This window comes from Nicotiana sylvestris, chromosome 5 (genome assembly GCF_000393655.2).
Source record: "Nicotiana sylvestris chromosome 5, ASM39365v2, whole genome shotgun sequence".
NCBI classification, from domain to species: domain Eukaryota; kingdom Viridiplantae; phylum Streptophyta; class Magnoliopsida; order Solanales; family Solanaceae; genus Nicotiana; species Nicotiana sylvestris.
Window position 1 is genome coordinate 73,191,890 of NC_091061.1, and position 15,154 is coordinate 73,207,043.

Here is a 15,154-nt window from a genome sequence, read left to right on the forward strand (position 1 = left end):
ATGAAAAATATTTTTAATGCAAACTTTATCCTGAATTTCTTCAAGTACTTAAATAATAAAATTATTATTCAAGAAAAAATAATAGATCCAGTGCATTTACATATTCATAAAATAATATTTTTTATATACTTTTTTGTGTGTATAGTATTTTTTCAGTAATATTTTTTATGAAAAGTTATACTTAATGTTGTGGGTATAAATACTAGTTGGAGAATAAAAAGAACATGTAAATTGACCGATTCTAACGCTGTTGTCCACCCGAAACTAGGAAGTCTTCCTTTGAGTATGTTATAAGGCAAACTTGCTTTCATCGCCGGAAAATAACGAGTCTCAAAGATGGCGGCGCCGTCATGGATCCTATCGCTATTGAATCCTCGGAAGAACGTGCTGGCCTCTATGCACATGAAATGCGTCTCCACTCGCCTTCGCAAATACGGTTAGCCTTCTTTTGCTCTCTGCGATTTGCTTTAAATCTACATGTATTTACCTATTCGCCGTTTGTATTTAGGATTGAGATTTGATGATTTGTTCGATCCAATGGAGGATATGGACATAAAGGAGGCTCTAAGACGCCTCCCTCGTGAAGTTGTGGACGCTCGACACCAGCGTCTTCTCCGTGCTATGGATCTCTCCATGAAGCATCAATACCTCCCCGACGATCTTCAGGTTTGAAATGTGTTCCTAATTGTTATTAATTTGTTATTTGTGTTGAATTTGGCAAAGTCCCACATCGGTGGGTTAGCCATTTGGTTGGGAAATTTTCCCTATAAAATAAGGCCCAATCTTTAGGATTTAAACACACCTCTCATTTGCCTTCTCATCTGTTTAAGACATTTGTATCTTCTCTCTTTAGTATTATTTCACTTGTATTTTTGGAGTGGAATGAAATATTGGTTGTGTCCGAGGAGTATGCAAAATTAGCCGAACCTCGTAAATTCTGGTGTTCCCTTTATTGTTGCTTTATTGTCTTATTTATTATTTGGTGGCTGTCATAATTTTTGGTATAGTAGTTGTGACTTCTTCACACTATATACATTTGACTTACGCAACAATTGGTATCAGAGCTAAGGTACTGTCTTAGTATGCTCTGTGGTTGCAGCATAGTCTCTTGGTAACTGTGTCAAGATTCTGTCTGAGTATGCTCTGTGGTTGCAGCTTAGTCTGATCTTCCACACCAGAAAGGAAATAATCTTGATTTGTGTCGTCAGCTATTAAATAATATTTGTGTCAAAGATGGGAGACAATAAACAAGAAGAATCTACATCAAGTGTCAACAATACGTCATCATTGGCATCTTCGCTTATGACAAGAATTGTGTCAAATGCGAAATTTGCGGTAGAAATATTTGACGGGTCCGGACATTTTGGGATGTGGCAAGGCGAGGTTCTAGATGTCCTTTTTCAACAAGGGCTAGATCTGGCCATTGAAGAAAAGAAACCAGATGTTATTGGAGAAGAAGATTGGAGAATTATCAACCGTGTTGCTTGCGGTACCATTCGATCCTACCTTGCTAGAGAGCAGAAATATCCATACACAAAGGAAACTTCTGCAAGTAAATTATGGAAAGCACTGGAGGATAAATTTTTGAAGAAAAACAGTCAAAATAAATTGTACATGAAGAAGAGACTGTTTCACTTCACCTATGTTCCTGGTACCACGATGAATGAACATATCACCAGTTTCAATAAGTTGGTCACAGATTTGCAAAATATGGATACAACTTATGATGATGGTGACTTGGCCTTAATGTTGTTGGCGTCACTTCCTGATGAGTACGAGCACCTTGAAACTACTCTACTCCATGGAAATGACGAAATTTCTCTCAGAGAAGTTTGTTCAGCTTTGTACAGCTATGAACAAAGAAAGCGAGAAAAACAGAAGGACGGAGAAGGAGAAGCACTATTTGTGAGGGGTCGTCCTCAAAGTCAAATGAGGACAAAGAAGGGAAGATCCAAGTCAAGATCCAGACCCAGCAAAGATGAATGTGCCTTTTGTCGAGAAAAGGGGCACTGGAAGAAAGACTGTCCGAAGTTGAAGAATAAGGCCAAACATAACAATGGAAAGGCCATTATGGATTCAAATGTAGCTGATTGTGATGATTCAGACTTCTCATTAGTTACAACAGAGTCATTAACATCATCAGACATATGGTTGATGGACTCGGCTTGTAGCCATCATATGTGTCCCAACAGGGACTGGTTTGTGGAATTTCAAGAAGGAGAATATGGAGTCATCCACACAGCGGATAACAGCCCTCTTACCTCATATGACATTGGTTCAATACGATTAAGGAACCATGATGGAATGATCAGAACATTAACCGATGTTCGATATGTACCAGACTTGAAGAAGAATCTCATCTCTGTGGGAGCCCTAGAATCAAAAGGGTTCAAAATCATTGCAGAAAATGGAGTGATGAGAGTATGCTCCGGTGCACTAGTGGTAATGAAGGCTAATCGGAAGAATAATAATATGTACCGCTATCGTGGCAGTACAGTTATTGGGACAGCGACAGTGACATCCAGTGACGACAAAGAGGCAGAAGCAACCAAGCTATGGCACATGCGCTTGGGACATGCTGGAGGAAAATCCTTGAAAACTCTATCAGATCAAGGATTGTTAAAAGGAGTCAAGGCTTGCAACTTGGAGTTTTGTGAGCATTGTGTTAAAGGGAAACAGACAAGGGTTAAATTTGGTACAGCGATCCATAATACTAAAGGCATTTTGGATTATGTACACTCTGATGTTTGGGGTCCTTCCAAAACACCTTCATTGGGTGGGAAGCACTATTTTGTAACCTTTGTTGATGATTTTTCTCGAAGAGTGTGGGTGTATACAATGAAAAACAAAGATGAAGTGTTGAGAATTTTTCTCAAATGGAAGACGATGGTGGAGAATCAAACAGGCAAGAGGATCAAGTGTATTCGCACAGACAATGGAGGTGAATACAAAAATGATCATTTCAATAAGGTCTGTCAAAATGATGGCATCGTCCGACACTTCACTGTCAGACATACACCACAACAGAATGGAGTGGCAGAACGTATGAACCGGACCTTGCTGGAGAAGGTACGGTGTATGTTGTCCAATGCTGGCTTGGGCAAAGAATTTTGGGCTGAGGCAGTTACATATGCATGCCACCTCATTAATCGCTTACCATCTGCTGCTATTGATGGCAAGACACCATTTGAAAAATGGTATGGAAAGTTTGCTGTAGATTATGACTCTTTGCACGTGTTTGGCTCAACTGCATATTATCATGTGACAGAGTCAAAATTGGATCCAAGGGCAAAGAAGGCTATTTTTATGGGAATTACTTCTGGAGTCAAAGGATATCGCTTATGGTGTCCTATGACAAAGAAAGTAATATTCAGCAGGGATGTTACCTTTGATGAATCTGCTATGGTAAATAAGGTAACAGAAGATACCAAACAAAATGAAGGTGCTTCTAAGCAGGTGGAGTTTGAGGGAAAATTTATTTTTCCTACACAAGAAGCAGAGGAGGAAACAAATGAAGATTACCCTCTGGAAGGAGAGCCAGTAGAGGAGATTCCAACTCAGGAACCTCAACAACAACTTGAATCAATAGCAACCAGCAGGCCAAAAAGAACAATAACGAAACTTGTTCGTCTCATAGAGACGGTTGCTTGTGCAACCTCAATTGTAGCTGATGATGTTCCTACTACTTATAAAGACGCTGTCCAAAGTTCAGAAGAAGATAAGTGGAGGATTGCCATGAATGATGAAATACAGTCCCTTCATCAGAATCATACATGGAGATTGGCCAATCTCCCGAAGGGAAAGAAAGCAATTGGGTGCAAATGGGTATTTGCAAAGAAGGAAGGATTTCCTAACCAAGTAGATGTTCGCTACAAAGCAAGATTGGTGGCCAAAGGATATGCTCAAAAGGAGGGAATTGATTACAATGAAGTGTTTTCTCCAGTTGTAAAACATTCCTCCATTAGAATTATGTTGGCTTTGGTAGCACAATTGGATTTGGAACTAGTTCAGATGGATGTAAAAACTGCGTTTTTACATGGAAACTTGGAGGAGGAAATCTACATGACTCAGCCAGAAGGATTCAAAGTTGCTGGAAAAGAAAATATGGTGTGCAAACTTGAAAAATCGTTGTACGGATTGAAACAATCTTCTAGACAATGGTACAAGCGATTTGACGAGTTTATGTTGCGGCAAGGGTACAAGAGAAGCAAATACGATCATTGTGTGTATTTGCACAAGCTTAAAGATGGTTCCTTTGTATATCTTCTCCTATATGTTGATGATATGTTGATAGCTTCCAAGAATTCGGAAGAAATTGATAAGTTGAAGATTCAACTAAAGAAGGAGTTCGAGATGAAGGATCTGGGTGAGGCAAAGAAAATTCTTGGCATGGAGATAATTAGAGATAGACGTTCAAAGAAACTCTGTTTATCTCAGAAAGAATATTTGAAGAGAGTACTACAACGTTTTGGCATAGATGACAAGACTAAGCCAGTTAGTACTCCACTTGCTCCCCATTTTAAGCTAAGTACTACTATGTCGCCAATGGATGAAGCTGAACGAGAGTATATGTCAAAGGTACCATACGCAAATGTTGTTGGTAGCTTGATGTATGCAATGGTTTGCACAAGGCCTGACATTTCACAAGCTGTTGGAGTTATTAGCAGATATATGCACAATCCAGGGAAGGAGCATTGGCAAGCTGTGAAGTGGATTCTACGGTATATTCATAATACTGTAGATGTCGGGTTAGTTTTTGAGCAGGAAGACAATCAGTCTGTAATTGGATATTGTGACTCAGATTTTGCGGGTGATCTGGACAAACGAAGATCAACTACTGGTTATGTGTTTACTTTTGCAAAGGCACCAGTTAGTTGGAAGTCTACTTTGCAGTCAACAGTTGCTTTGTCTACAACAGAGGCAGAGTATATGGCTATTACAGAGGCTGTGAAGGAGGCAATTTGGCTTCAAGGATTGCTAAAGGAGCTTGGTGTTGAACAAAAAGGTATCACAATTTTTTGTGATAGTCAAAGTGCTATTCAATTAGCGAAGAACCAAGTTTATCATGCAAGGACGAAGCACATTGATGTTCGGTATCATTTTGTACGAGAAATCATAGAAGAAGGTGGAGTCACGATGAAGAAAATTCATACTACAGAGAATCCTGCTGATATGCTGACAAAAGTGGTGACTGCGGTCAAGTTTCAACATTGTTTGGATTTGATCAACATTGTTGAACACTGAAGATTGAAGATGAAGACACAACCAAAATTTGTTATTGAGAGAAGATTGAAGATGTGGAATTTTGCCAAGGTGGAGATTTGTTGAATTTGGCAAAGTCCCACATCGGTGGGTTAGCCATTTGGTTGGGAAATTTTCCCTATAAAAGAAGGCCTAATGTTTAGGATTTAAACACACCTCTCATTTGCCTTCTCATCTGTTTAAGGCATTTGTATCTTCTCTCTTTAGTATTATTTCACTTGTATTTTTGGAGTGGAATAAAATATTGGTTGTGTCCGAGGAGTAGGCAAAATTAGCCGAACCTCGTAAATTCTGGTGTTCCCTTTATTGTTGCTTTATTGTCTTATTTATTATTTGGTGGTTGTCATAATTTTTGGTATAGTAGTTGTGACTTATTCACACTATATACATTTAACTTACGCAACAATTTGATTCGAGTTGACGAAAGAAATATATCTTCAGTGTTATTAAAAATCGTGCTTCTGATGGAGGGGCATTTTCTGGAAAAATGTACACTTTATATACCAGGCAGGCCTTTGAGTTGAAGTTGACTTGAAAAAAGTGTTTTGAAGTTGATCTTACAAAGAAGTGTGAATTTGTTGTTTCAAGCAAAAATTAACTAAGAAAATATGGATTCTAAGCCATATTCCTTTTTGTTACATGAACTGTATAGAAAAAGCTCACAGTTTTTGTCGTGTCTGAGTTACAAATAGTTCAAACTTTTCTCAAATTCAGTGTCTTGTGTTAGAAAGGGAGAAGCAAAAGTAAGCAGTACCCTTTCTAAACATGACAACTTCCTGTTTATTTTGAAATGACACGACCGTTGGCAATCGGTTGTGTCTCTTCTCCTTTTCTTTATTTATTTGTCAGGTGTACCCATATGGGTTATTCGGATTTAACTCCTTCATCTCACCGCTTGCACATCGTGGATCAACTCTTATTCCTATCTTTTAACTTTCATACATGTCAACTAGATCGTGTAACCAGAACATACATAACAAAGGTCTTTACCTATTAGACACTTCAATTTCAGATGATGTGTGCCTATAAAACCTCTCATCAGTAACCAGTAAAAAAATAACACATGCACTTCACTCGCCTAACATGGCAGAAATAACGAATGTAAAATAGCCATGTGGCTTTGGAGTCTAGCTAATTAATAAAAACTTTTAAGGAAAAAAGAAAAGATAAAATGATTGTCAAAACTCCCGCCGCCGGCAGCTCCCACCCCCACCCTTCATCTTCTTCCTTAGGAATTAGGATCTCCTCCTTTCTTTTGGAAGAACTCCCCCACCCCCAAACACTACTTCATGTAGTGTCTCCGTTACCCCCTCCCCCTATCCATCTTCTTTTTTGAACCTCCATAGTCGATGGAAGTTCAACACTAACCATATGGAGTGTCGCAAAATGTCAAGAAACGACACATTTGGGGAATACAATTGGCATCTTGTAATTTTCCAAAGAAAAATTTCGAAGATTAGTTTAGAGCATGAAGATCATGTGCCAATCTCGTGTATCTATGGCTTTCTCGTAATCTCAATTTGACTTAATTTTCTTGGAATGTCCCCGCCAAATCGAATCAAAGATGACCATTTGACAATAACTTAGAATAGGAACTACCAAATTCGATCTCAAGATATCGGTCTGGGTCATGAGGGCACGGTGTTAAAATTACTTACTCCCTCCGTCCCAATTTATCTGGCACCATTTGACTTGGCATGTTATTTAAGAAAGAAATGAAATTTTCGGACAAACTAAAAATAAGCCTTAGATTGTTAAATTGTTAAACTAAAAAGAAATGTCTAAAATAAGCCTTAGACATTTGTGTGGTCGTAAATCACTCATTAAGAGTAAAATGAAATTTTCGAAGTTAAATTGTTTCTATTTGTAGAAAGATGACTTTTTTTTTTGGGACAAACTAAAAAGGAAAGAGTTTCACCTAAATTGGGATAGAGGGAATATAATTTTTACGGTTTCACAAAATAACTAGCAGAGATTAATATATGTACCACTCTTATAGGGGGTTATCTCTTCACGAGTGAAGCCATGCGTTTTAGAGAAGTTTGCGCTTCAAATAATGGTGCACGAAGTGATTCCGTTGAGAATTATTCAATTCTTTTAGTTTCAACTTTGAGGAGTTTAATATTGACATTATTGTATATATAATGCTGAAACTAGTTATTTTAATTGCAATGTATTATTTTACTAAATTCATAGATATTTGATAATTTTGAATGTCACGTCAATTGTGCGCCTCAATTCAAAGAAGTGTGCCCTTCTAGCTTTTCGTTTCAATTTCACGAATTTGGTTGTTTTTGCGCTTTTCGTTTTAAAAAACCACGACAATTACATGGTATGAACATATCACACTATTTACTCTTTTCTGATAAAGTATATGTCGTTTCAAATATAAATTATGCTGATGATAATGTTCATACAACCATATATTAACTCTTATGTTTCACATATCTTTTTTTTTCTTCGTAATTCTGAGTTCACATATCTACTCATTGATTTTATCTATTAGAATTGACATCTGGAATTAAGGCAAACTATTACATTTAATAACTTATGACACATGATTAATAATATAAATGGAGAATACATAGTTTTCTCTCTCACCATGGGTCCAATGAAAACAATCTTTCTGCCTTTTTAAAGGTAGGGGTAAGCTCTGCGTACACACTACCTCCTCAGGCCGCACTTGTAGGAATACACAAGGTTTTTTGTTGTTGTTGTTGTTGGTTTTGAAACTAGCATGTGAATGATGCCTATAACATTATACAACATAAATAAGATGCTCAAATAGTCATAGAACAAATAAAACATGCAACAAGGCATGTAACAAACAAGGCATAAAAAGGCTAAACAAACTACCCCAAGCATGGATAAATCTTGGCATCCGTATATACGCTCGTCACCTCGCATATACGTTACCCCAAACAAATAGCACATAGCAATAATATCATTTTTAGGAAAAATTCTCTATATCGAAGTCAACCAAGGTACTTACCTCTATCCCAGACTAGCTCTATTCCTCAAAATCCGTTTTTCCTTCTCCAACTCCATCAAACGAGCCCGATCTAACCCAAAGAATGCTCCACAATGTCGTTGGACTCAATTCCATAAGCAAAAGATAGGCTTAGGTCAAAGTCAACAAAAGTCAAACCCAGGCCACATGATCAGATCCCGAAACCAGAGTAAGGAACTAGAGTCAAATTCTGTTTACCCATAACCTCGTGAGTCCATATATGTTATTAGATTCTCAATCCTAGTCCAAATCATATCAAATCCTCAAAAGTACTTTTTGATGAAGTATAAATCCTCAAAAGTACTTTCTTAACATTCAAGTAAGAAATCCTCATTTCCTGCTTGAATCCATATTTAAATGACAGATCTTAGGTTAAATTCATAAAATAAATTCAAATAAGTTAGAATCAGTTACCCCAAGCTCCAAAATAGTGAAAAATAACATAAAAAATCACCAAAACTCCGTATTTGTACAATCTGAAACTTTTGCAGTGCTGGCCGCACTCTAGTCTGTAGAAGGTTGTGCTTTAGACTACACTTCAGTTAAATGAGGGGGTTATGCAAATGTCAAAATGTCGAACAGTTTGAACCACTGAGAACTAGACTTAAAGGGTTACAACTTTCATTTTTGGATTATCCCCAAATTCATTATAGATTAGGATATATACGTTCCCGAAGTTAGACCAAAAACTTGCGGCCCTCCTGTGTTGCGGATTACTGTGCGGTCTGCACTTCCCCAGTGCTGGCCGCACTATGGTCCACACTAGGACCTGCAATAGCTACAAAAATATGTTCCAAATGCGCCAAACACCTCCGAGCCCCTCGGGTCCTAATCCAATCATTTCAACAAGTCCATTGACACTATACAGACCTATCCATGGTCTCGAAACACGAAACGAAGCGCATTAACTCAAATCGAGGACCAAAATGAACTTAATGGACTTCTAAGTCTCAAGTTAGCATGCAAGTGTACCAAACCACTCCCGAGCCCTTCAGGACCCAAACCACCAATATCCGCAAGTCATAAAACACCAAATGAACCTATAGGAACTCTCAAATCAAGGAGCGAGGTGCTAGAACTCAAACCAGCCGGTTTGATTGTTACACTATTATCAATCTAGCAATGATAAGTTTATCTCACCTCTATTAGTCACTTAGACTATAGAGGCGATTGCCTATGTCATGTGTGTTCGACATACCTTTTACACTTCGAATTTATGTTTTAGACATAAAAATGATAATTTTTACATGAATATGCAAGAATGGAGAATTAAGCGTCAACTTACATTAACTTCAATAATGTAGGTTTACATGAACATGATTGGAAAAAGTTAAAATATGAAAGGATTAGTATCTTCTCGAACCCAACGACTTGCCATGTCTTTATAAGCATCACATGCTATGGGTTTCAGTTCTCATTGCAGTTCTCTACCATATGATGCACAGAGATGTATTTCATGTTCACTTGTATATGTACAATATTTCTTTAACAAAATTGTACTTAGTGTTAGTATGTTTCATCTTCTCATGGTACTTGGGATCCATTGTGTAGGCTATTGCAGCTTGGCTATAACGTTTGTGGTTTTTTAACATTTGATGGTTACTGATTCAATAGTACTATCAAACTCATCTAAATATACCAGATAAAAGTTTAAGCCAAACAGCTACTTGTATAGTTGCTAAAAGTGGTACAAATTCAGCTTCCATTGTGGATTAGGCTATGCATGATTGCTTCTTGCTACTCCACGATGTGGCACCATTTTTTATCAAGAATACATATCTAGAGATTGATTTTCTTTCATCTAAATCTCCTGTCCAATCAGTAAAGGTGTAACCTTTGAGTTGTAGATCTTTTTCTTGGTAACACAAGGAATAGTCGGTGTGCCTTTGGATACCTCGGTATCCTTTTAGCTTCTTTCTAGTATTGTTTTCCTGAGTCATATTGATATCTGCTAGCCTAATAACATAACATATATTCGGAATAGCACACAGCATGATATGCATTAGATTATCGGTTGCACTAGTCTAAAGAACTCCTTTTTATTTGGTCCTCCTATTGTGAAGTATGTGGACATATCCTATGGGCTGAAGCTTTGGCTCTAGAAATAGAAGCGTTTATGAGTTTGCAATCTTGCGAATCACCATATAAAATCATTCAATAATCTTCTTAATTATGCGTCAAGGTTATCGGCAAAACCACCATATGTACGAGATTCATGAATCATGCAAAATTCTTGTCATTTCTGTCTATTTCTAACTTCATTCAAAGAAGACAGATTCTGAAGCATGGCTTTTGAAGAATGAAATCGCATACCGAGGGGGAACGTTTTTCTCCTTTATCTTTAGGGATTAGATAGAAATAAACCCTATGTTCTGATGCCAATGAAGGAGAAAACAGGAACACACAATATATGGATTCTAATCTGCATTCGTTCTTGGTTCTTTTGAGTGGGTGTATTCGTACTTCTTTCACTAGCCAATGTTACAATCACATGTATTTGAATATGAACTGTATAGAAAAGGTTCATAGTCTGTCACACATGCGTTACAGATAGATAAAAATATTTGAAATCTGCTTACAAAGAACAAAGACCGGAAAATTTTCAATTTCTTTTGCTGGAAGAAAGAGAAGCAAAAATAGCTAATAATAAATACCCGGTGAAATAATAGAGGCGCACAGAAGTTAGTTGGGACACCATCGTTAAAAATATCGCTAAAACGAAAGGAAAAAAGCAATATCCTTTATAAACAAGATAACTTGTTGTCTACTTGAACTGTCACTAATTGGCAACCAATTGTGTCTCTTCTCCTTTTCTTTCATTTTAATTTAATTTTACTTTTCGAGTTCACCCACATGGGTGACCTGGATTTATTTCCTTCAGAACTTGTATGGTGGCATGAACTTCACTTGAACAAAAAAAGTTCGTGAAAGTTGAAGATTTATGAGTGGAAACAAGTATTTCACTTGAAATACATCTTTATATTTCATATTTTGCTTAAGGTTCAAATAATGTTTTACTTGAAACCCAGTGTTCATGGCTAAACTAGAATACTGAAATAGTGTTCATCACCAAAAGGGCTCTAGGTGATCCTAGTGAGAAGTCGTTAACTTCTTTGAATCTGAGTCGAAAAGATTAGAGAAAAGAGAAAAGAGAAAAGGAATGAATAAAATAAGGCCTTTTTTTTTACTTGATAGTAGGACCTCCTATACTTGCAGCTTCAATGTTCTTTTTGTTTAGTTTGTAATGTATCTTCCATTTGTCTTTTTCATTTCCAAAATACTAGATGTCTTAATATCATGCATGTGGCTATTGTCTTTGTATATGTTCTGATATAGTTTATGATTCCTGGGTATTTTATATGTACAGGCAAAGCAGACCCCATTTAGGAGTTATTTACATGATATGTTCTGATATAGTTTATGATTCCTGGGTATTTTATATGTACAGGCAAAGCAGACCCCATTTAGGAGTTATTTACATGACATGATATCTCTGGTGAGTTCATGTTTCTAACTGGGTGTAGCTAGAGTTATTTGATACTCTTTGATTTCCTTCACAAATGTAGAGTTGATTAGAGAAGCATTTGGCAATTTTGAACTTCATTTTTCTCTTTTTTGGGGATGGGGGTCTGTTTTCTGAAGTCCACAGTTCCAATATCATTTTTTGTGCTTGACATTATCTATGTGGATAATAAGACGCTTCTTGCTTAACAATTTAATAACAGGTGAATCAAAATCCATAACTATTAGTTCTTTCAAAGCACATATACTATGTCCAATTTTTGTAGCAAGGAGCTACTTGAGAAAGAAAACAAGAAATCAAATAATCAAGGAGCACACTGAGAGTTGTTCTTTCCAATTCACTTCCACCACCTTATACAAGTAACTGCCTCAAGGCAATTTGATAACGCCTGATATTGCCACCTGCTCTGCATACTAGAAAAAGAATCCTACATCTAATTGATACGCATGTACTCGACATTGGCCTGTAAGCTCCTTTGTTCCTCTCCGTCCACCGGACATGGTGTTGGTAATTAAGTTCTGATAAGGCTATTGCTTTCTATGTACTGTGCTTTGTGGATTTCCGTATTCAAGATGTAGATGAAAGTTTCCAATGTGGGAGTTTAAAGATACTAGTTAAACTATAAACCGTAAACATCAAACTGTATCCTGTTCAAATATCAAGTCTTGTATACTTTGGATGTAAGGTGAAACCGGACTTTTGAAATGCAATAGGACAGTAATTTTTGTTTGTTCAAGCTTTGCAGATACTTGACCATTTTTAGCTACTTCCAAGAAGAATGTTTAGTTTAATTTTGAGAAATACCAACAACCCCCCACTCCCAACAAAAAAAAAAAAAAAAAAAGCCACCACAAACCAACCCAAGATGAAAACAGATACTCCTTTAATTTTATTACTGATAAAGTCAGAAAATCTTCTGCCCCTGAATATGTTTAAAACTTGCCATTGTAATAGTTATTTGAGAATTTAGTTAATATCAAGGAAACTACCTTAAATTTCCTTCTCTGCTAACGACTTCTCTGAAATTTGCCTTTCTGAAGATAAAGAAGGAGAAGGCAGAACGTGAAGCTTTGGGAGCGATGCCTCTTTATCAACGCACTATTCCCTGATCTGCCACCATCCCTGTGCTTGCCATTTGATTTATGCTGGTAATAATTGGAGCCTTCTTTGGAGAAAAGGTCATATGGATGTTATTTTGTTGTATTGCGTGGAGGAACATATTGCTTACGCGTGGCTTGTAAGGAGCCAGGCCATATTTGCTCACTAATAAATTTTCTTCTGAACTGCAAAGTTTTGAGTGAAACTTTTCGAATTCTTTTGGATTTGGCTGCGTTTAAAAAGCAGTTGCATGGTGGAGATATTTATTCACCATGGCATGTCATATTTCTTTTTATATATCAGGTTTATGAGTTTTTCAGATGGCTTATGAATCAAGTTCTTGGGTGTCTTAAGTCTGCCCAGCAGCAATGTTTTGTGTAAATTTTGTTTAAACACCAGTATCTGATTAGGAAAATTGTCAAATTTATATTGATGTCCATGGTTATTGGTATTTGATATTCTGAGCTTTGAATTCCTTCTACTGCGGTTATGAGGTAGAATCTTGTGCTGTTACAGTGGATTAGCTGTAATCTCTAAGCAAACCTTGCATTCAACAGTGCCATTTTCATCTTGCTGTTGATCTTGGATAGAAGGTTTGCCATCATTTGCCTGTTCTAGTTTCTTTCAATCTGCTTCCTCCTAATTAAGGGTGTATTGTGGGCCGGGCCCAGCCCGGGATCGCGTGCCAAACGGGCCGGTCTCTTGGGGTCCCAATCATCCTCTATCTCAGTCATGTGAACGCCTCCACCCTTGTGGTCGGGCAGAGGGTTGTTGCGGACATTCGGAGCAGGCTCCTTTGCCACAATAATCTTGTTATCGATCAGTGCCTGGATCTTATCTTTCAGAGAACGACATTCATCAATGGTATGCCTTTTCATGCCGGAATGGTATGCACAAGATTTATTAGGATTGACCTATTGGGAAGGGTTTTCAGGAGTTATAGCGGGGATGGGGGTGACATAACCAGCAACTTTGAGCCTTTCATACAGCTGGTCAATTGGTCCGACAATGTCGGTATATTGTTTGGGAGGTCTGCGGTTGAAATTTGGTCGGGGTCTAGGAAAGTTTTGGCGAGTGGGAGGTGATTGATAGTGGGAGGGTTGAGTATTGTAGGCTTGGTAGACATGTGCAGGTTGGGAATATCTGGGTAAAGTAGGCTGATATGTGGGCGGAGGAGGTGATGGGTTAGTAGGAGGTGGAGCTTGGTAAGAGGGTGAGAGTGCTTGGTAATTTGGGGTAGGTTGATATGTGAGTGGAGGCATCAGGTAGGTTTGATATTTGATAGGGGACTTGGTTCTCTGTGCATCCATCACGGCGCTCACGTCCCTTTTCTTGGTCGTGTCACCAGACTGTAGAGCTTTGTTGGTAGCCTGCAAAGCCTCAAAGTTTGTGACCATACCACTTTTGATGCCTTCCTCGATCCTCTCACCTAGCTTGATGGTGTCGGAAAATTTCTGGCTTTCAATCAGCATCAACCTTTCATAGTACTGCGAGTCTTGAGCTCGGATGAAAAACCTGTTCATTTGTTCCTCTTCTAAAGCCGGTCTGACCTTAGCAGCTTCTGATCTCCAGCGAGTAGCATACTCGCGGAATGTCTTCGCGGGTTTCTTCTTTAGGTTCTGGATGTAGAACACATCTGGCGCATTTTCTGTGTTGAACCTGAACCTGTCCATGAAATCCGACGTCATGCTTACCCAGTTCGACAATTCTTCGGATCTTGGTTAATGTACCAAGACAGAGCATCTCCCTTCAGATTCCTCATGAAAAGTTTCATGCGAATCCTTTCGTCCTTCCCTACTCAGACCAACTTGTCGCAGTATGTTCTCAAATGAACTCTGGGATCCCATGTGCCATCAAACATCTCGAACTTAGGAGGTTTGTACCCCTCAGGCAGTTCGACATCTGGTTGTATGCAGAGGTCTTCGTAGTTCAACCCTTCAATCCCCTTGCTTTCTTCGACGCCCTGAATTTGGCTAGTCAGTTTCTTGAGTTCCTCTGCCAGGTTCTTGATAAGTGAGTCTTTATCATTAGACTCGGGTGTGCTTGAGATGGGTTGAATGGAGTGTGGTATGGTTTCCACATAGATGAGGGTGTTATGGTGAGTGTGGAGATGGTCGTTTGTGGGGTTCAGTGGTTCAGGGATGAGCAGTGGAGTGTTGTTGGAAGTGTGGCAAGTATTGCAGTGATGATGGGGAGCGGGATGGTTTTGTGGTTTCGGAATGTTTTGTGGAGGTGTGGGGTTCTGAGCGTTAGGAAAATTG

General features: G+C 38.2%; 1 protein-coding gene across 2 annotated transcripts; it reads left to right on the forward strand.

Moving 5' to 3' along the window:
* Positions 1 to 210: 210 nt before the first annotated feature.
* Positions 211 to 13,349, forward strand: LOC104220193 (cytochrome b-c1 complex subunit 7-2, mitochondrial-like). Of its 2 annotated transcripts, XM_070174463.1 has the most exons (4): positions 211 to 436; positions 509 to 666; positions 11,721 to 11,768; positions 12,836 to 13,349. In XM_070174463.1, the coding sequence occupies exons 1-4, from the start codon at positions 337 to 339 to the stop codon at positions 12,902 to 12,904; spliced, it is 375 nt and encodes a 124-aa protein (XP_070030564.1). In that variant the 5' UTR covers positions 211 to 336; the 3' UTR covers positions 12,905 to 13,349. The 2 variants fall into 2 exon arrangements, with proteins under 2 accessions (XP_070030564.1, XP_070030565.1); XM_070174464.1 differs by lacking the exon at positions 11,721 to 11,768 and having other exon boundaries at positions 225 to 436.
* The last annotated feature ends 1,805 nt before the right edge of the window (positions 13,350 to 15,154 follow it).